At 43.0% G+C, this 22,460-nt stretch overlaps 1 protein-coding gene, 1 long non-coding RNA gene and 3 other non-coding genes across 6 annotated transcripts in view; 1 reads left to right on the top strand and 4 right to left on the bottom strand.

Moving 5' to 3' along the window:
- Window positions 1–4,278: 4,278 nt before the first annotated feature.
- LOC144508986 (uncharacterized) lies at window positions 4,279–6,463 on the bottom strand. Its single transcript, XR_013500373.1, has 5 exons — window positions 6,185–6,463; window positions 5,726–5,792; window positions 5,070–5,122; window positions 4,667–4,723; window positions 4,279–4,437 (listed from the first exon to the last, which is right to left on the bottom strand). It is a non-coding gene; the product is annotated as an uncharacterized LOC144508986 (long non-coding RNA).
- LOC144509580 (small nucleolar RNA SNORD99) lies at window positions 4,513–4,583 on the bottom strand. The gene has a single exon (XR_013500504.1). It is a non-coding gene; the product is annotated as a small nucleolar RNA SNORD99 (small nucleolar RNA).
- Window positions 5,225–5,360, bottom strand: LOC144509571 (small nucleolar RNA SNORA44). The gene has a single exon (XR_013500496.1). It is a non-coding gene; the product is annotated as a small nucleolar RNA SNORA44 (small nucleolar RNA).
- On the bottom strand, window positions 5,969–6,110 carry LOC144509569 (small nucleolar RNA SNORA16B/SNORA16A family). The gene has a single exon (XR_013500494.1). It is a non-coding gene; the product is annotated as a small nucleolar RNA SNORA16B/SNORA16A family (small nucleolar RNA).
- Window positions 6,464–6,778: 315 nt separating the features above from the next.
- Window positions 6,779–22,460, top strand: part of LOC144509419 (synapse-associated protein 1-like) — a 40,165-nt gene continuing 24,483 nt past the window's right edge. Inside the window, exons 1-3 of one of the 2 annotated variants that reach the window (XM_078238283.1) lie at window positions 6,779–7,039; window positions 17,058–17,176; window positions 21,914–21,980. In XM_078238283.1, coding sequence (XP_078094409.1) covers window positions 6,874–7,039; window positions 17,058–17,176; window positions 21,914–21,980 — 352 coding nt within the window. In that variant the 5' untranslated portion in view covers window positions 6,779–6,873. The remainder of the gene's footprint in view (window positions 7,040–17,057; window positions 17,177–21,913; window positions 21,981–22,460) is intronic. The other variant, XM_078238281.1, reaches the window with a different exon arrangement.

The raw sequence follows: 22,460 nt of genomic DNA, 5'->3' as shown, positions 1-22,460 counted from the left end.
TCAGACTTTTGTATCTTTTTCCTGAAGGAAGGTGGTGGAAGAGAGAATGTCCAGGGTGTGTGGGGTCCTTAATTATGCTGACTGCTTTGCAGCGGGAAGTGTAGACAGTGTCAATGGATGGGAGCCTGGTTTGCACGATGGACTGGGCTACATTCATTAGTTTTTATAGATCCTTGCGGTCTTGGGCAGAACAGGAGCCATTCCAAACTGTGATACAACCAGAAAGAATGCTTTCTATGGTGCATCTGTAAAACCTGGTGAGTTGTAGCTGATATGCTGAAATTTCCTTAGTCTTCTGAGAAAATAGAGGCGTTGGTGGGCTTTCTTAAATATAGTGTCGGCACGGGGGAGACCAGGACAGGTTGGTGGTGATCTGGACACCTAAAAACTTGAAGCTGTAAGGAGAGAAAAGGGATGACCCTTTGTCAAAGCTACAAGGTACAGAAAGTGGGAGATATTTATACTGTAGAGTGAGGGAATAGCCACAGAAACAAGGGGAAAGACTGCTAAAGGCAGTCCATAGAGAGAATAAAAGATGTGAATGGCCAAATGGCAGAGAAGTTGAAATCAGAGGGTAAGCTATGACAGATGAAGATACCGTCATCCTTACCCAGTCTGGCCTACATATCATTCCACACCAATAGCAATGTGGTTGATTTTTTTTTAAAAAGGCTCTTTGAAATGACCCAGTCAACCAATTACTTGTATTCAAAAAGGTGGCTCACCCCCCCACCTTCAATAGTAATTAGAGATTGGCAAGAAACATTGCCTGCTGCCAGTGGTGACCACACCCCATGTGAATAAAGAGAAACAATTCACTGATCAGGGCTCCATGCAAATTACACTTTGATAATTTCAATACTTCCTGGTAAAACTTCCTAATGGCAACACACAAGCGCATTGTCCAAATAGCACTGAAATGTACTCTACAAATCCCTGCTATGTGCTGTTTATTGACCCAGAGGCAGTGGTAAGATATTGGTGGCACTAGAGGCCAGGATCAAGACAGTGGTCCTTTGGATATGTTGCCTCCTATAGAATTTTGACAGGATCCTGCTCAGTTTCAGTAAAGAAACGATATTCACCCAAGTGCAAGTGGTCTGCCTACATCAACATCAGAAACATTCTGATAAGAGGGAAAAATGGGCAGAAAAGGTCGGAGGAAAGACCATTCAATAGTTTCTGTGCAGCTTCACTGAATCATAAATAATTAAGCTTTATTTGCAAGTGTTGTTGCTCCCTGAATTCAGGTTGGAAAAAGTTGGGTAAATTCAGTCGGTCATGATTATACTTTCAGGTCAAAATGAACACCAAATATTAAACACAAAAATTAATAGGAACAAATAAAAGAAATGCTTAAACCCAACTTCACAATAGTACAATGCAAAAGAAAGTGATGTTTCACGATGGCTTCTGCCCAATGGAACTTGCAACAACTAGGCCGAAGCAACTGAAATTCCATTGTGTGATAACACTGTCAAATGTCAATGGGAAAAATCACCCAAAGAGAAAGGTTTTGGGCATCACAGCTGAACAACTATGTCGTTTCTGGATTCTAGTATAAGGGATATCTCTTCAATTTTGGAATACATCCTCTGGGGCAATAAGCAGTTGCAAAACCTGAAGGCTTACTAAAAATCTCATCTGATTTAACAGCATTATATGCTTAGTTACACTCCATTTAGCCGTGGCTACATGAGGTTTAGTGCTATCATTTCAAATATTTTACCACCCATTGAAAGAATTCTCAATAACCACCTTGGACTAAGACAAAGGTCTAATCACTCCTGGTAAGCATGTCAAATATCAACTTCCATATGGCAGGTGGCCATTTAGCCCCCTTAAGCCTGTCCCATTGTTCAATGAGATCATGGATGATCTGCAACCTAGTTCCATTTTTGCCCTTTGGTTAACTAAAAATCTATCAATCTCATAGTTAAAGTTTGCAACTGACCCAGTATCTACTGCCAACTGTAAATGTGTTCCATTCTTCTCACCCGTCGCATGTAGAGAAGCATTTCCTAATTACACTCCAAAAAGGTCTGGCTAATTTTTAGAGCAATTTCCATCCACAATGCAGTAAGATGTTGCAGACATTCACAGAACAAGCTGAGACACTAGCAAAATACATATCGTAAGAAGTCTCACAACACCAGGTTAAAGTCCAACAGGTTTATTTGGGAGCACAAGCCACAAGCTTTCGGAGCACTGCCGCTTCATCAGGTGAGTGGGAGATGTGTTCACAAACAGGGCATATATAGACAAACTCAATTTACAAAATAATGGTTGGAATGCGAGTCTTTACAGCTAATCAAGTCTTAACGGTACAATGCAAGTGGAGAGGTGTTTAAGCACCTGTGATTAACCCTCTCTCCATTGTCTGTATCTTTAAGACTTGATTACCTGACATTCCAACCATTATCTTGTAAATTGAGTTTGTCTATATATGCCGTTTGTGAACACATCTCCCACTCACCTGAAGGGGCAGTGCTCTGAAAGCTTGTGACTTGTGCTACCAAATAAACCTGTTGGACTTTAACCTGTTGCGAGACTTCTTACTGTGCTTACCCCATCCAATGCCGACATCTCCACATCAAGAATACATACCCACAACCCTTCCAGTAAAACATCTCACCTCTTTACAATCAAAAGTGATCTGCTCCTTATTCTAGATGCCCCATCTTAAGCAACTGGGAAATGTTCTTTATTGGGATACTTTATTGGAGTGGTTAGCAGTTGCCTCAGCACCAGGGACCCAGATTTGATTCCAATCTTGGTTGACTGTTTTCCCTGTACAGGTGAGGCTATGCTTAATTCAAAGATAAATGTGCATGTTACAGATGCTTTTTTGAGCCAGTTAAAACTTGATGTGCTAAATGGCCTCTTTCAACACTAGTTCTATGCTTTATGGATTGCAAATCCCAGTGCAGTTGCAGCAAGACTTTGTACTCCAATAAATGTCATCCTTTCCCAATTGCTTGCTGTAACTACATTCCAACTTGCATGTCTTGCACTAGCAGTCCCACACCCTTCATGATCTTACCAAATAAGCTCACTTGCCCATACTCCATCTACCACCCAACAAAGCAGCAAGTAATACTTAGTTGCTCTGTCCAAGTCATTAATAAATGGCAAATAGCCAAAGCCCTAGGAATGAATATAGTGAAAAGTATTGTTTCTTGCACACTGACCTGTTGCTTCACATCCTCTAGGAAAGCTTTGCATCTTTGGCTGGCACACATTGGGCTAAGTAGCTTCTTTCGGATTCCAGATGACAGGAATTTCACATCACTGATGTTGATAAATACTGCTCAGGATCTATCAGCCCCCAGTGTACTAAAGCACAAGAGTACCAGCTTTCAACTGTGCACTCCTGAAGTGAAACCTAACACAAGTGGCACAGTGGTTAGCACTGCTGCTTCACAGGTCCAGGGACCTGGGCTCAATATTCTCCCCGTCTGCATGAGTTTCATAGAAATCATAGAAACCCTACAGTGCAGAAGGAGGCCATTTGGCCCATCGAGTCTGCACCGACCACAATCCCACCCAGGCCCTACCCCCACATATTTTACCCGCTAATCCCTCTAACCTACGCATCTCAGGACTCTAAGGGGCAATTTTTAACCTGGCCAATCAACCTAACCGGCACATCTTTGGACTGGTTTCCTCCCAGTCAGGTTGATTGGCTATGCTAAATTGCCCCTTAGTGTCCCAGGATATGTTAGAGGGATTAGCATGGTAATGTGGGGTTTGGGGGCTAGGGCAGGATTGTCATCAGTGCAGGGCTTGATGGGCTGAACAGCCTCCTTCTGTACTGTAGAGATTGTATTGTAAACACTATCTGAGCTACAGCTCAATATAGGGTATGAAATGCTCTAAATGCAGATGCTGGAATCAAACAAAAACTGAAGTGCTAGAAACTCTGGTCTGACAGCATCTGGAGGGAACAGAACCAATGTCCTGTCAGGATGACCCTTCAGAGCTGGGTTATAAAATACAAGAATGAAGGTATTTGAATGTATTGCAAGTCCCCATTTTAGTTTCCAATGCTCAGCTGTCACTTTGAGAACTGACTCAACTATTCAAAGACCAGCACACAAGTTGAGCTGGAATTATTTCTCACATACTTGACACTAACATGTCAGGAAGGACCAAAGTCTTCAAATTCCCATCTGCTGGTTAGGGCTCCAGAACCACACCCCCACCACCAACATTAAGCTAGAATTGCAGTTTACGATTGTAGGAAATGTTTAATCCGAACAAATGACAAATACAACCTTTAACCAAAAGATTTGCTTTATTAATATACCAGCAGACTAATACAAATTGTATCAGCTTCAAGTTGATGTTGAAAACACAAGTGGTCAGGCATCAGCATTAGAGTTAATCTTCCAGGATGAAGTGTCCAACGATTCTCCATTGAGGTCATCAATGTATCTGCAAGCAGACCCCAAAACAATTCAATGGCCAAAAAGGAATTGAGCTACTTTCAAAACCATCACATCGCAACACTACTGATCTCAGTCCCATATCCGCAAGCATCATCCTACAGTCTGCAGTATGAGTGGTCATCACTGATCAGCATTACTACATTACAGGGAATGTACAATGTTTGAAAACAGACTATGAAACAGAAAGCTATCAGGATTAAGTGAAGAACACTTACCATTGAGAATGCATTTAAACTCAAACCATCTTGTTAGAAACTCAGTTTGTAAGCAACCTAAAGAAAATTGGTATAAAATTAGATTAGTAATTTGAGAAACATTGACTAATTAAATTAGTAAAGTGTGTCTTAACCAACTCTGATCACCACAGAACAATCCAGATGAGACTTCAGCTGATTAATGCTCTACCTCCAAAACTGACCATAAGACTAGTGTACAAGTCTCATGGGAACAGGTGGAGGGTGATATAACATACGCCCAACTTTGCCCCAAAGTATTAATTCAATAAACCAAGCTTCCCATTGCTGCAAGAACAGATTAACATCAGCAAAATTCACAAGGTGATCGGATTTAATTTCAACAGGAAGATTAGCCCAGACCCAACAGGCAAGTTAAACCAACCTGCATCCACCATCACCTACAACAGGAACATGGCATCACAGAAGCAAGGGGTTCTGCAAAGGAATGAAAAACTTGGGCTCAATTATGTGCACGGGTTTAAAATGGTACATGCTTTTAATAATATCATCCAGTTCAGAAAACATCTACTGCTATAAGATTGTAGGAGAGTAGAGTGACAATCAGAGGAAATACAGGACCAACGCTGTCAAAGTCTCTCCAATTTTCTCTTGCATGTTGTTGGAGAATCCACAACTACTAACTGTGAAGCTGCAGCCCTCGGTTACCATGCATCAAGGCAGCACCATCAGGTGTACACCCAAACTGCCACACCACAGATGGCTTTCCCTTCCCAAGTTAATTGCAAACTAGATTAGCAACAGAGTTACCACTGGTACAATTTAACTGCACTGAACAGTTACTAGTTACCTCATTGACTAGGTCACTGGTTACATGAGGGCCAAGTTAATAAGTTTCACAGTACTTTTGCAATTTTCCCACTCCAACTAATTACAAGAACCACAATTAATGGAAAAAGTTACCATTGGCACAATTTAAGCACACTGAACAGTTACTCACTTCATCATCGACTCGGTCACTGGTTACATGAGGGATAAGTTAATAATTTTAGTACTTATCACAATCTTTGAAACTTTTACCTGGAAGAGTTGATGCTGCACATTACAGCAGAGGCCAGACAGAAATCAATGCACTGCAACAATACATCTGTAATGAGATAATTAGGACATAAAGGTCAAAAAATATCTGGATAAACAGTGGGTACAAAGTAAATCTTAAACAATACTGCTATTCATTTTGCACTTAATAAAACAACACAGCAAAAGAACATCCAATACCAAGTGTTAATATTACCAATCTTAATCCAAATCTAGTGGTATTAACACTGTTTTCCACGAAAATGTTGCTAAATCAGATACAATAAAACTGAGCAGCGACCGTCAATGGAATGGATTTTATCTGGGCACCTGTTTTGACCACATGAGCTACAAGATTCAGCTCCACGTGACTTCGATCAGGGCCTGGGCTCTCCAAAGCTCTCAATGGAGGAAGACCATCTAGATACCTCCAAAGGCAGAGCAGAACATACAATGACTTACATCCATCTCCTGCACCAGGGTCTAAAAGTCAAATCAGGACTTCTTCCATCATTAGGGCATGGGGCCCTGTATTGTGGGAGGTGGAGCAAGAAAGCAACCGCCTCGAAAAATTACATGGAGAAAATAATACTCAGAAATATTTGGACGATGCGGTCAATTAACATGTTAAGAAGGTAGTCAGGGCGGTTTGAAGATGATATTAGAATGGTAAAGTGGCGGATGGCACTGGATTGACCTCACCGCCCGCCTCAACAACATCTCGGCCGACAGGAAAAAGAGGCCACGGGCCCGGCGCCGGCGCCTTTTATTGGCTGATCGAGACGCTCGCCGATTGGTTGATCCATGTCACCTGACAGTCGCCCCACTGCGCCTGCGCGTGACTTCCGCTCTGCATTCTGGGAATGTAGTCCATCCATTCCCCGCCACAATGCTGTTACGGTCATGAAAATCAATTTAGAAGCTCGCAGAGCGTTTCAATCCAAATCTCATCGACATCGGCCGATTCCAGGGGTCAGATTTGAAGGCTTTTCCCTCACACACACACACCAGGTCTGGGAATGGACTACTAACCCCAGAACGCTTTGCGAAACTTGGGGGGGGTCAAAGGTGCTTAGCAACAGCAGGGTCACGTGTCCCTCCTTCTCCCCCTAGGCCCGGGTAACCACCCAGCCTGAGGCTCCCCGGCCACCATGTTCCGGCCGCTCTTCATCACCCAGTGGCTGGCAGGAGGCAGTCAGGCCGCGTCCGAGGAGAGGCTGCTGCTGGCGGCACCCGGGCTTGAGGATGTGGAGGCGCCGCCCGGCGGAGGCAGCGAGGGAGCGGGAGCGGTGCTGGAGCAGGCCAAAGGGATGGGAGGTGAGTGTGAACCCAGCCAGACATAAACAGCAGAGACAAACTCTGCACTAATAACAAACACACCACGCTTGGTGTAAAAATCATCCTTCCCCTGTCAAACCCAAACACAGTAAAGAGTCTAACAACACCAGGTTAAAGTCCACAGGTTTATTTGGTAGCAAAAGCCACTAGCTTTCGGAACAGGCTACTCCTTCGTCAGGTGAGTGGGGAGAACTCCCACCCACCTGATGAAGGAACAGCCTGTTCCGAAAGCTAGTGGCTTTTGAACCCAAACCAGTGCAGGGTTATAAACCTCACCAGTGGCTCATTTAATCCCTGAGCAGGTCAGAACTCATCACCAAAAACTCCCATCGCTGCAGCTCAAACTACCTGTTATGGAACAAGTTAATTAAAGTTTATTTATTGGTGACACTGCAATGAAGTTACTGTGAAAATCCCCTAGTCGCCACACTTCGGCGCCTGTTCGGGCACACTGAGGGAGAATTTACAAGTTAAAGTTTATTTATTAGTCACAAGTAAGGCTTACATTAACATTGCAATGAAGTTAGTGTGAAATTCCCCTCGTTGCCACACTCCGGTGCCTGTTCAGGTCGATGCACCCTAACCAGCACGTCTTTCAGACTGTGGGAGGAAACTGGAGCACCCGGAGGGAACCCACGCAGACATGGGGAGAATGTGCAGACTCCACACAGTGACCCAAGCGGGGAATTGAACCCAGGTCCCTGGCACTGTGAGGCAGCAGTGCTAACCACTGTGCCACCGTGCTGCCCATGATTTAGCATAGCCAATGGACCTAACCAGCATGCCTTTCGGACCTCAAGAACAGAAAATGTTGGAAAATCTCTGGATAAAACCAAATGACTGCGGATGCTAGAATCGGAAACCAAAAGAGAAAATGCCGGAAAATAGAACTAACAAAGGGTCATCCAGACTTGAAACGTTGGCTCTATTCTCTCCCCACAGATGCTGTCAGACCTGCTGAGATTTTCCAGCATTTTCTGTTTTTGTTTCTGATTCCTGCATCCGCAGTATTTTGCTTTTAGTTCAAACTACCTGTCGTGGAGTTAGGAGAGACAGTGACGTAGTGTTATTATCGCTGGATTAGTGACCCAGGGTAATGCTCTGGGTTTCGAATCCCACCAGAGCAGATTGTGAAATTTGATCTCAAAAATCTGAAATTAATAATGATGACCGTGAAACCATTGTCGATTGTTGGAAAAACGCATCTGGTTCACTAATGTCCTTTAGGGAAGGAAATCTGCCGTCCTTCCCTGGTCTGGCCTACATGTGACTCTGATGTGGAGATGCCGGCGTTGGTCTGGGGTAAACACAGTAAGAGGTCTCACAACACCAGGTCAAAGTCCAACAGGTTTATTTGGTAGCACAAGCTACTAACTTTTGGAGCGCTGCTCCTTCATCAGGTAAGTGGGAGTTCTGTTTACAAACAGGGCATATCAAGACACAAACTCAATTTACAAAATCATGATTGGAATGCAAGTCTTTACAGGTAACCAAGTCTTAAGGATACAGACAATGTGAGTGGAGAGAGAGTTAAGCACAGGTTAAAGAGATGTGTATTGTCTCCAGCCAGGACAGTTAGTGAGATTTTGCAAGCCCAAGCAAGTCATGGGGATTACAGATAGTGTGACATGAACCCAAGATCTCGGTTCAGGCCATCCTCGTGTGTGGAACTTGGCTATCAGCCTCTGCTCAGCGACTCTGCATTGTCGTGTGTCGTAAAGACTGCCTTGGAGAATGCTTACCCGAAGTTCAGAGGCTGAATGCCCGTGACCGCTGAAGTATTCCCCAACAGGAAGAGAACACTCTTGCCTGGTGATTGTCGAGCGGTGTTCATTCATCCATTGTCGTATCGTCTGCATGGTGTCCCCAGTGTACCATGCCTCGGGACATCCTTTCCTACAGCGTATCAGGTAGACAACGTTGGCTGAGTTGCAAGTGTATGTACCGTCTACCTGGTGGATGGTGTTCTCACGTGAGATGATGGCATCCGTGTTGATGAACCGGCATGACTTGCAGAGACTGCTGTGGCAGGGTTGCGTGGTGTCGTGGTCACTCTTTTCCTGAAGGCTGGGTAGTTTGCTGCAGACAATGGTCTGTTTGAGGTTGTGCGGTTGTTTGAAGGCAAGAAGTGGGGGTGTGGGGATGGCCTTGGCGAGATGTTCGTCTTCATCAATGACATGTTGAAGGCTCCAGAGAAGATGTCGTAGCTTCTCCACTCCGGGGAAGTACTGGACGACGAAGGGTACTCTGTCCGCTGTGTCCCGTGTTTGTCTTCTGAGGAGGTTGGTGCGGTTTTTCGCTGTGGCATGTCGGAACTGTCTTTCGATGAGTCGAGCGCCATATCCTGTTCTTTTGAGGGCATCTTTCAGCGTCTGGAGGTGTCTTGCGATCCTCCTCATCTGAGCAGATCCTGTGTATATGGAGGGCTTGTCCGTAGGGGATGGCTTCTTTAACGTGTTTAGGGTGGAAGCTGGAGAAGTGGAGCATCGTGAGGTTATCCGTGTGCTTGTGGTACAGTGAAGTGCTGAGGTGATCGTCCTTGGATGCGTATGTCCAAGAATGCAACCAATTCCGGAGAGTAGTCCGTGGTGAGTCTGATGGTGGGATGGAACTTGTTGATGTCATCATATAGTTGTTTCAGTGATTGTTCACCATGAGTCCAAAGGAAGAAAATGTCATCGATGTATCTAGTGTATAGCATCGGTTGAAGGTCCTGTGCGGTGAAGAAGTCTTGTTCGAACCTGTGCATGAAGATGTTGGCATATTGAAGTGCGAATTTGGTCCCCATGGCTGTTCCGTGTGTCTGGATGAAGAACTGGTTGTTGAAGGTGAAGACATTGTGGTCCATGATGAAGCGGATGAGTTGTAAAATTGCATCTGGAGATTGGCAGTTGTCGGCGCTGAGCACTGAGGCAGTTGCAGCAATGCCATCGTCGTGGGGCTTGCTGATGTAGAGTGCCGAGACATCCATTGTGACGAGGAGTGCTCCTGGTTCAACTGCTCCATGTGTGCTGTGTTCCTGTAGGAAGTCTGTAGTATCGCGACAAAAGCTGGGGGTTCTTTGTACAATGGGTTTCAGGATGCCTTCGACGTAGCCAGAGAGGTTCTCGCACAGGGTCCCATTGCCCGATACATGTGACTCCACAGCAATGTGGGTCTCAACTACCCTCTGAAATGGCTGAGCAGGTCACTCAGCTGATGGGCAACAAATGCTGGCCCAGCGACACCCATGTCAAAGAATATTTAAAAAATCACCCAGTTTATTGTTCAACCTTGAATGTAAAACCGACACCCAATGCATCAGTAACAACCCATTAATTCTACTCCCAAAATGAGAATGAAATGTTTGGAGAAAGGTTTGGGCAGAGGAATCATATGCAGTTGGAAAGTTAGGTTTTGAGGGAGCTTTTGAAATTGGAGAGAGCAACACCAAGCTTGTAGATTCCAGGGTGCAGAGGCTGTGAAAGACAAGGTCCACACAGTCCCTCCTGACCCAGAGACTGTAACATTAAAAAATAGACCTGATGTGACTTGATATTGCATACCAGAATTTAAAATAATCTGAAGCCTGAGCTCCTGTGGTCTGGGCTATGGATAAGGGTCATCGACCTGAAAATTAACACACTTCCTCTCTCCATAGATGCTGCGAGACTTGCTGTGAATTTCTAGCATGTTCTGGTTTTTTCTCCAGATTTCCAGCATCTGCAATATTTTGCACTTGGACCATTGTCCATTATTGTTATTTTGTTTCCAAATTGAAAAGGGAATTTTTCTACAGTGACTTCTCCTGATCATTAGCACTTAATTCAGTGCACTCCTGACACGGTTGCATTTCCAGAGTGTGTGCATTGCGTTACAGGTAAAATAAGCAGCCACATAATGTCCCAACAATACCCTGGTCCTCTTACCTTAACCTGGTTCTGAACGGGAATGTAAAATCACAAAATTGTGCAGAGTGAGCGGGGTTCAAGCCTGGATAAGGGAAAATCCTTTAATGAGCTGTGGGTGCAAAGTTCAACAGGAGATTTACGATGTTCTCCGCTCTTGTGTCAAAGACATTTTGGGGCAAAGTGCATTGTGGAAGGCATCCTGTGAGAGCCTGTTAATTCATTTACTTGGCGAGAAGATTCTGTTGGGCTGTCTGAATTGGCTAGCACATGCATTGTGCTGAGCATGTCAAGTGGCTGTTGAGATCAAGACTGACTGCTGCTTACAGTACTGGAAGCGGCAGTCTTTTGGTAAGGGTGGTAGGTGCAGGGAGGATGGTCCCGATGGTGGGGGATCCAGAACCAGGGATCACAGTCTGAGAATTTAGGGTACACCATTTAGAACGGAGGTGAGGAGATATTTCTTCAGCCAAAGAGTGGTGAGCCTGTGGAATTCATTACCACAGGAAGTAGTTGATGCCAAAACATTGAATGTATTCAAGAGGTGGCTGGATATAGCACTTGGGGCGAATGGGATCAAAGGTTATGGGGAAAAAGCAGGATTAGGCTATTGAGTTGGACAATTGGCCATGATTGTAATGGATAGCGGAGCAGGCTTGAAGGGCCAAATGGCCTCCTGCTCCTATTTTCTATGTTTCTGTGATGGGGCTGTTTGCTGTAGCATTCTGTCGGCCTGTCAGCTTCAGTGGAGCAGTGGAAATCATCTGGCAGCAATGTGATTTTTATGAGGTGAAGTGGGACATAGCAGTCTGCAAACGATAAATTAACAAAAATCCTGAAATTTCACAGCTCTCTCATGCGTGAGACTTAATTTTATTTAGAAACTTCACAAATTTGTGAATCCAAACTGAGCTACCAACTACATAAGTAAATACTATCTTGATTCACTCTGAGTCTCATTCACCTGTTGCTCCTGTGCTCGCTGAATCATGTTGGCTTCCTGTGCTTCAATGCCTTGGATATAGAACTTCCATCCTTGTGTTCAAATCCCTCCATGGGTGTTAGCCCTGGCTCAGTTGGTGGCACTGTCACATCTTGAGTCACAAGATCCCAGGTTCCAAGTCCTACTCCAGGGCTTGAGCACAAAAATTAAGGTTGAGACTCCAGTGCTGCTGCACTGAGGGAGTGCTGCACTGTTGGAGATGCTGTCTTTCAGATGAGACATTAAATCGAGACCCATCTGCCTGCTCAGGTAGTTGTAAAAAGTCCACAGCACTTTTTCGAAGAAGAATTACTCTTGGTGTTGTGGCTAATCTTTATCCCTCGACCAACATTACTAAAACAGATTATCTGGTTGTTACCACATGCTGTTTGGGAGAGTTTGTTGTGTGCGTATTGGCTGCCATGTTTCCGATATTACAACATGACCACTCTTCAAACAGTGCTTCATTGGCTGTAAGTGCTTTGAGATGTCCAGTGGTTGTGAAGGTGCTATACAAATACAAGTCTCTTTTTCTGGTCCATCCCATAATTTTCTCGAACTCCCTAATTCTCTCAGGTCTCAGTATCCTCAAATTCTGTCCTCAGACATTCCTGGTTTCTATTGTTCTACCTTAACATCTTTGCCTTCAGATGTTTAGAACCTACGCTCTGGACTTCTCTCCCTTAAACTCTTCTCCTTTTAATGCGTTTCATGTAACCTATCTCTTTGGCCTTGCTTTTGGTCACCTCTGCTAATACCTCCTTGTTTGGCTCTATGACAGTTTTTGTTTGATTAGGATCCTGTGAATCACCTTGGAATGTTTTACTATAAAACATATAGGGCGGCACGGTAGCACAGTGGTTAGCACTGCTGCTTCACAGCTCCAGGGTCCCGGGTTCGATTCCCGGCTCAGGTCACTGTCTGTGTGGAGTTTGCACATTCTCCTCGTGTCTGCGTGGGTTTCCTCCGGGTGCTTCGGTTTCCTCCCACAGTCCAAAGATGTGCGGGTTAGGTTGATTGGCCAGGTTAAAAATTGCCCCTTAGAGTCCTGAGATGCATAGGTTAGAGGGATTAGCGGGTAAATATGTGGGGGTAGGGCCTGGGTGGGATTGTGGTCGGTGCAGACTCGATGGGCCGAATGGCCTCCTTCTGCACTGTAGGGTTTCTATGATTTCTATGATATAAGATGCTATATAAATGCAAGTTGTTGTTGCCCACATAATGCGCACACATTGCACTGGTGTAGCAGTATTGTGCTCACTGACCATGATAGTCTCCCAGTTTCCCGTAACGTTGAGTTTAAAATTTGCATCCGTGTGTTTGGGTTCCTTGCAGCCTTGTCTTCCCTACCTCTCTAATCTGCTCCCAACCTAAATCCTCAATAAACCTACAGTTTCCAACTTTGTCCTCTTAAGCATCTCCCATTCCCTTCACCCCATCATTGGCAATTGCGCCTTCAGCCTTCTAGGCAGTATGCTCTGAATTCACAACCTAAACGTTTCTGCATCTCTACCATCCTCTCCTTTAAGACCCTTCGCATCGGTATTCACAAAGGAGAGGGACTTGTTTACTGGGAGTGTCTCAGAGGGAGGTGTTGACCCGTTAGAGAGAATCTCCATTACAAGGAAGGAAGTGTTAGGTTTTTTAGGTAACATTAAAACTGACAAATCCCCAGGGCCTGATGGCATCTATCCTAGACTACTAAGGAAGACAAGAGATGGAATTGCTGGGCCTCTGACGGAAACCTTTGTCTCTTCATTGGACACAGGTGAGGTCCCTGAGGATTGGAGGATAGCGAATGTGGTACCGTTATTTAAGAAGGGTAGCAGGGATAACCCGGGTAATTATAGGCCAGTGAGCTTGACATCCGTGGTAGGGAAGTTGTTGGAGAGGATTCTTAGAGACAGGATATATGCGCATTTAGAACGGAACAATCTCATTCGTGACAGACAGCATGGTTTTGTAAGAGGGAGGTCGTGCCTTACAAATTTGGTGGAGTTTTTTGAGGAAGTGACAAAAACAGTTGACGAAGGAAGGGCCGTGCATGTCGTCTATATGGATTTCAGTAAGGCAATTGACAAAGTTCCTCATGGCAGGTTGGTTAAGAAGGTTAAGGCTCATGGGATACAAGGAGAGGTGGCTAGATGGGTAGAAAACTGGCTTGGCCACAGGAGACAGGGTAACAGTCGAAGGGTCTTTTTCCGACTGGAGGTCTGTGACCAGTGATGTTCCGCAGGGCTCTGTACTGGGACCTCTGCTATTTGTGATATATATAAATGATTTGGAAGAAGGTGTAACTGGTGTTATCAGCAAGTTTGCGGATGACACGAAGATGGCTGGACTTGCAGATAGCGATGAACATTGTCGGACAATACAGCAAGATATAGATAGGCTGGAAAATTGGGCGGAGAAATGGCAGATGGAATTTAATCCAGATAAATGCGAAGTGATGCATTTTGGAAGAACTAATGTAGGGGGGGAGTTATACAATAAATGGCAGAGCCATCAAGAGTATAGAAACACAGAGGGACCTAGGTGTGCAAGTCCACAAATCCTTGAAGGTGGCAGCACAGGTGGGGAAGGTGGTGAAGAAGGCATATGGTATGCTTGCCTTTATAGGATGGGGTATAGAGTATAAAAGCTGGAGTCTGATGTTGCAGCTGTATAGAACACTGGTTAGGCCACATTTGGAGTACTGCATCCAGTTCTGGTCGCCGCACTACCAGAAGGACGTGTGGAGGCTTTAGAGAGAATGCAGAGAAGGTTTACCAGGATGTTGCCTGGTATGGAGGGTCTTAGCTATGAGGAGAGATTGGGTAAACTGCGCTTGTTCTCCCTGGAAAGACGGAGAATGAGGGGAGACCTAATAGATGTGTACAAAATTATGAAGGGTATAGATAGGGTGAACAGTGGGAAGCTTTTTCCCAGGTCGGAGGTGATGATCACGAGGGGTCACGGGCTCAAGATGAGAGAGGCGAGGTATAACTCAGATATCAGAGGGATGTTTTTTACACAGAGAGTGGTGGGGGCCTGGAATGCGCTGCCAAGTAGGGTGGTGGAGGCAGACGTGCTGGCATCGTTTAAGACTTACCTGGATAGTCACATGAACAGTCTGGGAATGGAGGGATACAAACAAATGATCTAGTTGGACCAATGAGTGGCACAGGCTTGGAGGGCCGAAGGGCCTGTTTCCTGTGCTGTACTGTTCTTTGTTCTGAAAATCTTCCTCTTCAGATCTTTTAGCCAGTCTTCCTAATATCTCCCTTACCTCAGTATCCATATTTGAATACACTTATGCAGTGTTGCATGGCTTTGCATGTTTTCCATTGTTACAGGTACTATATAAATGTAAGTTGGCGTTTTCTTATTAGTTTCCTCAACATTGCAATCCCTTTGCATTGACTGTCCCCCACAAGCATTCCATTATAAAGTAACGTCAATCATAAGACATACTGCAATTGTCACTTTGGTGACGCTCTGTCACTGATTATAGATTAAAGTGTGACCTGTTTCCTTAGCCGTCACTTATTAACTGGTTTGCAATCCGTGTCAGTCCTAATGTATCCCCGCAATGACAGCTCTGCCATTTAGAATGCTATTCACGGAGAAAAGATGAAGGATGATTCCAGTCCTATAATAGCTCATAAAACCTAAGATTGAGATTGCATGTATATAGCTGTCAAGAGAGGACATCAGAAAATGCTGGAAACGCTCAGCACATGTGGTGAGTGTCGGCAAGTTAATGTTTCAGGTGCAAAACCTCAGATTTCTAAATATATATATAAAATTTGGATAAGCCCTGATATGCAATACCACAGGAAATATAAGGTCAGTTGTATCCTACAAATGAATTAGAAATTGATGGAAAGGGATAATGGGACTAGGGTTTGCAGATGTAATTTACTCTCCATTTAAAAGCCATAAATTCTGTCTTATTTTTACATATTCCCATGATAAATTCCTAGGTCCATATTTTTATAATGGAAACAGCTTGTGTAAACTTGCGCTGTAATTGCATTCAACTGCCAGTGGTATAGAACCTCCCCTGGAAGGAGATGTGATTATACTGTGACAAGTTTACATAGGCAGTTTCAATTACAAAGCTACACCAAGGATTTATAATTGGGATAATTGTCAGGAAATGTGCACAGATGTGAGATTTTCCATATTTGGATGAAACCAAATATAGTTAAAATATGATGAGTTTGTTCAGACTTTAATGTTAAAAACTGTGTTTATTAGTCACAAGTAGGCTTATATTAACACTGCAATCAAGTTACTGTGAAAATCCCCCAGTCGCCACACTCCAGCGCCTGTTCGGATACACAAAGAGCGAATTTAACATGGCCAATGCATCTAACCAGCATGTCTTTCAGATTGTGGGAGGAAACTGGAGCACCTGGAGGAAACCCGCACAGACACAGGGAGGACAGTCTGCACAGACAGTGATCCAAGCCAGGAATTGAACCCGGGTCCCTGGTGCTGTGAGACAGGAGTGCTAACCACTAAGAGAAAGAGCAAAGAAACGTCAAAAGAAATATTCAATAATATCAGAAAATGTATCGAGGCAGAAAAGCCTCTTGGTTAGTGTTCTCGGGAAGACAAAGGAAATCTTTGAAGGAAAGGTTGTACACCAACAAAATGAAGCATGACTTCATCTATGAAACAGTGGTGTCTCAGTGTGTTTGTGCCACATTGCTATTACAATACTTTTTCATGAAATAATGCTGCAAGCCATTTATTTATGCCGTGACTGCTAAATCCATAAGGTTGGGCGGCACAGTGGTTAGCGCTGCTGCTTCACAGCGCCAGGGACCTGGGTTCGATTCCCGGCTTGGGTCACTGTCTGTGTGGAGTTTGCATGTTTTCCCCGTGTCTGTGTGGGCTCCCTCCGGGTGCTCCGGTTTCCTCCCACATTCTGAAAGACGAGCTGGTTGGGTGCATTGACCCAAACAGGCGCCGGACTGTGGCGACTAGGGGAATTTCACATTGACTCCATTGCAATGTTAATGTGAGCCTTACTTGTGACTAATAAATAAACTTTAAGTAAAGGATAGTTTCAAAATAAAAGTGTTTTGTGAAACACAATTGTGTCTTATTTATATACATGTCTTTTAATTAATTGCAGGTTACCTAAGGGATGTTGCTACATCTGCTACAAAGAAAGTATCGGACACAATGCGGGAAACTGCCCAGACAATAAAGAAATCTGTAGAGGAACATAAAATAGACAATCTCCTTGATATGGTTTGGACAACTACAGTATTGCAAGAAATTATCTGTTAAAACCACTTCATTAATATTAAGTTAGATATTCTACTAAGTAGTAAAGATAGTGTGCTGGTTCCCTATGTATTTTCCTGGTCAGAAATGTTCATTTGGTAAAACCAGTAGCGGTGATGGGACAGCATTGATAATCTTGAGGTTTAATTTATTTTGTATTCAGTTTGTCTCTTCTTAAAATAACATGTCCAGGAATTAAATGCATATGCATGATCTACTGCACTGTAAGTATCATTAGGAGGAGATAGCATTATTGACTCTTTGAGTCATGGAGTCATAGTCATTCCGGCAGAAAAGGAGGGCAGTTCATCGTGTACATACCACAATCGCACCCTTTACTCGTGGCCTATAACATCTCGGCACAAACTGAATATTTGTAGGCCTGATGATCTCCCCCTGCCCTTTCAGTTGCTGCTGCTCATTTGGCCCAACAATTGGCAAATTACAGCTAATACAACAGCAAATAATCAGGCTTGGCTGTCAAAGACTCTTGTGGCCAGTGATGTTTAGTATTTCAAGAGTTGTATTTCTTTTACAGCCATACAGTACACTGCAAAATCAAGTCCTATAGATTGAGTTTTCAAACTCTTGTGGACATCAGAACTGCCATGATGTGTATGTCGGTGACAAAAGTTATCATGACAGAAAAGTTGTAAAATATGGAAACAACATTTGTCTAAGATTCATCATTTGTATATAATGATGTTACAGTGTGATATTTCTGCAGTACTTCTGAACTACTAAGGACTGAAATGTGTTTATTATCATAAGAACCAGGAGCAGGAATAGGCTATTCAGCCCTTCAAGCCTTCTCCGCCATTTGATACAATCAACGTCGATCTCATCTCGGCCTCAAGTCAGCTTGCCTGCCTGTTCACCATAGCCCTTCACACCCTTACTAATTAAAAGTCTTGTCCATTTCTTCCTTAAATTTGCTCAAAGTCCTGGCATCCACCACACTTTGGGGTAGTGAATGCCACAGACTCATGACCCTTTGAGAGAAGTAATTTTTCCTCATCTCCGTTTTAAATCTGTTATCCCTTATCCTGAAACTATGACCTCTTTTAGATTGCCCCACAAGAGGAAACATCCTCTTCACGTCTACTTTGTCAATCCCTCTTATCTTCTTGTACACCTCAATTAGATCTCCTCTCATTCTTCTAAACTCCAGGGATTATAGGCCTAAACTGCCCAATCTCTCTTCATAAGAAAACCCCTCATCTAGCGAATCAATCTAGTGACCCTCCTCTGAACCGCCTCCGATGCAGCTGCATTCCCCCCCTCAAGTAAGGGGACCAAAACTGTACACACTATCATTGTGTAGTAATGACACAGGTTGCCACTAACTAATCTAAATATTCAATGATAAATCTTTTTTTTAATACCATGTCATAGCAAAAGAGCACGGGCTCTCTGCCACTGAATTTTCCTTTTGTTTAATAGCCGCTCCTAGTTGAATAGCTATATAACTGCGGTATTTAAAATACAGGTGTTTGCCAACTATTCTTCACACATAATGCAAGTTTTTGGCTCCGTCTTACCATAATGAGGGTAGAGTTTCTGGAAACAATGGGGGAGGTGACAAATAATTAAAGAGAGGTTTACTGCTGGGTTCTGCTAGGCAACCAGTGCCAATGCCAATGAATCTGCAGAGGGTGACTGTGCAGTAGAGGGTGCTCTTGTTACAGTTACCTCAATCACATAACATAAGGGCTGTTGTAATATACATAGTATTGGGAAAAATTGCTTTGTTATTACCAAAATTATTAACCAAATTGGGGGACTTTCAATATTTTTTAAAACTGCCTAATTGTTTCCATTTTTCTGCCTCAGTCTTGTACCCCATACATTTTGTTGGTGGGTGAATTTATAAATGATTGTCTCCAGAATACCCCCAATACAACACTGAACATGCAGCTTCAGGTCACTTGCTGAACATTACCCTTCTCAAATTGTACCAAACAGAGCAAGGAAACTAGTTCCACCTAAGTCTACCTCACAGCAGTCAGCAATGTTTCAACCATCCACACAGCCACTGCCGAGAACAGTCCTTGGGCTGAATCAGCTTTTACTTCAGTAACCCACTCCCCAGCTCCATTTAAAATGTGTTGCCCAGTAGATCAAATGATGCAGTTGACTCCCTCAATCTTTGCCTGCATTCTCTGCACATGACATTCTAAATCTTTCTATCGAGAAATTTGAAATAAAACGGATAAAGGAATGAGAAATAAAAGTAAGAAGGAGAGTGATGGAAAAGGTAGAGGGAAAGATATGGATGAAAGTTTTGAAACTTTCTCTAGCCCACTCTTGGTGCCTTCTTCTTAGGCTTCTTCTTAAGCACTCCATCAGGATTCAGTACAAGCACAGCTATATTGAGGAATTTAGCAATGTAGGGAATTCTCTCCTTGCCCCACTGTTGTGACACTGGGCATTGAAATGAAAGAATACTCCAATGAGTATACCAATATTTTGAAAACAAGAAGTGGCATAAAAGAAAGAAATTTCATATAAATATTGTGCCTGATCAGGTTGGCAGTGAATTCCCAGTGAACTCCGTTATACAGGCAAACGTGGCAATTGAACTGTGTGCAACAAAATCCCAGCCACAGCAACTGAAATGAATAATCAGTAAGCACGTATTTTTGGCTAAGAGTGAAATGTTAGCTGGGACAACGTGGAGAATTTGCTTTGCAAATAGCGCCCAGAATTTTTTACGCCTCTCTGAAGTAGGTAAAGCATTATAATTTTAACGTCTCACCCAAGTAACTGCACTTGCTCAGTGCTTCACTAAAGTGTAATCTGCTCCTGACGTAGGATTTGAATCGACAGCCTTCTGATTCAGAAGGTGTGGAGCCAAGCCAATGCTGAGGCAAATTATTCTAAACTTTCGAGCAATCACGAGGAGAACCTTAATCTTAGATACTGTCATTTCCTTCTCCATCATGAGAGCACCACGGACAACTGTAGAGACCTGACTGTTATAGTGACTTAATTCCAATAAATTAACATGTCAGAGATCAGTCGATTTCTGCAGTCTTTGGACAAGTGCTAGAAGATTTGATGCACTTAGTAACTATTAGGAAGGACACATTCCAATTTAACATGTCTCTATGAAGTAAAAGTATTAGGATCATTGCAAGTTACATAGCTGGATTTTATTACTGTATAACTGAAATTCTTGATTATTCTGCTACTCATGTAGTCCTAACTCTTCTCCTTTAGTCCCCAGATGTCAGTACATTTTAAACCCGTGCATGCCCCACAATTGGTGCAGTAAATGCCCCATTGTGACTGTGCCTCTGCTTCAGGAGAAAAATTATCTGCAAAATATTTCTTTCGTATTTACCTCGAGTTAGAGATATTTTGCGGTCAGTATATACTTAAAGACCAGATCACTGGAATCTAGATCTCTTTACCCATTACTCTTTGCTTCTTCCATTTAACACTTCATGGTTTATTTGATTCAAACTATAAACGTCAGATTTGCCGTTGTTCAGTGAGGCTCTTTAAGCTTTGTTAATGTTGAAAATGCTCTGTAAAAATGTTAAATAAGTTGCATTTTATTAGGAGTTCTTGCTTTTCTTTGAACTGAATAATTCAAAAACATTTTATTGATTTCTTAAATGAGATTAAATAATATGATGTAAAATGAAGTAGTCAAAAAGTAATAGAAGATATGGATAATTGGTTAGGTTTTCAGTAATTGGAAAATACCAGATTTTAGTTTTATTGTTAAAAGTCCTTTTTTCTTCTCCTTTACTTCAGCTCTTGCTTTCTTCTCTTGTTCATGGTGCTGTCTCATGCTGGGGTACAGCTCCATATACTGTAGCTACCCTCTGGGATCTTGGCCAAGTGGTGTTATTTCACTTCTAATGACAGGCTGTTTTTGTTTTAAGGGATATCTTAGCTGGGCCCAGTCTCATTCACATGAGCATTTTCAGCAGGATTGCTGGATAGCATTAAGGAGGGAAATACTCGTCTATTGCTTTTGATTCTCTTCAATAACTGGTGACACTGAGGTCAGCAATGCTGCTGTCATGGTCCCCTTAACGGAAATTGGCTAACTCGCTGTGAACAAGAGTTTGAATTTGGGTCTGCCCTGCCTGTGGGCATTAGCACTCATCACTCCGTGCTTTTACCTACTGAACTATTGAGGTTGATTTTAACTGGAGACGGACAAGAAGGGTGCAAGAGGAGGAAGTATAGTATGAGTCCTGAGTCATTTTAACTCCCAAGCATTGTTTAAATAGTCCAACGTTGCCTATTTTGAATTTACTGTAGCCTCTTCTGCCCAATCCACAACCCCTGCTATGGTTTGGCTGTCAAGGGTTGGCCTGATGCAATCTTCCCAAATGCCAAATTTAACATACAGTTCCAGTGCCACTGACCTAATTGGGCTGCAACTTGTAGATTTAAACCAGGCCCCATCTGCCTGCAACAGGAGCCTCAACCAACTTCACGGTTGCCGTGTGGGAATGGTATTTGGGCTAGTATGTGGATGTGGTGATTTTAAATCTCCCAAGCATCGTTTCCACTGGACGGGAAGTTTAAAATCAGCTTGCGTAAGGAGGTTTAAAAACTCAGTATTTACCAACCAATACATTTTTATAGGTGCATTTTAAACCCACCAATGCATTTGCTACAATAGAATAAAAGTGATTTTTAATCGGCTTAATATTTCTCATCTTTTGTAACTTGTAGACAATTATTGGAAATTTCAAAAAGGAACAAGAAAAATTTGTAAAAGAAAAGAAATTGAAGAAGTCAGGTACTATATTGGTTTATTTCAACAAATGGCTCATATTTGTGTATAAATATTATTAAAATACTGTCTAATGACTCTTCCAATACTTGTTTTGTATTTATTGTATTTTCAAAATCAGTGAAGTGATCCACCATGTCCTCTTAAGATTTGTGCCATCTGTTCCCAATGTCGTAATTTTCATTTTCTTCTAGGAGCTCTTTAATCTATCTCTCCCCAATTTCACATAAAGTAAACCATCCAGAAACCTCAATAGATAGCATTACAAGATATGACTCAAACCTTAGAGACAGGTACTTCTTAACACTGTACTTCATAAAGACTGTGAAGGTGTTGCAGTATGTACAAAGAAAGAATTTGCAATTTAAAGAGTGCTTTTTACATCTTCAGAATGTACCAAAGTACTTAACAAATGGTGATGTACTTCTAAAAGCATAGACACTAGTGTTACGTAGGCTTGCTATGTAGGCAAACTATGGCAGCCAA

Source organism: Mustelus asterias, chromosome 21 (genome assembly GCF_964213995.1).
Source record: "Mustelus asterias chromosome 21, sMusAst1.hap1.1, whole genome shotgun sequence".
Taxonomy (NCBI): Eukaryota; Metazoa; Chordata; class Chondrichthyes; order Carcharhiniformes; family Triakidae; genus Mustelus; species Mustelus asterias.
Note: the sequence above shows the minus strand (reverse complement) of the source record. Positions and strands in the feature narration are given on the sequence as shown.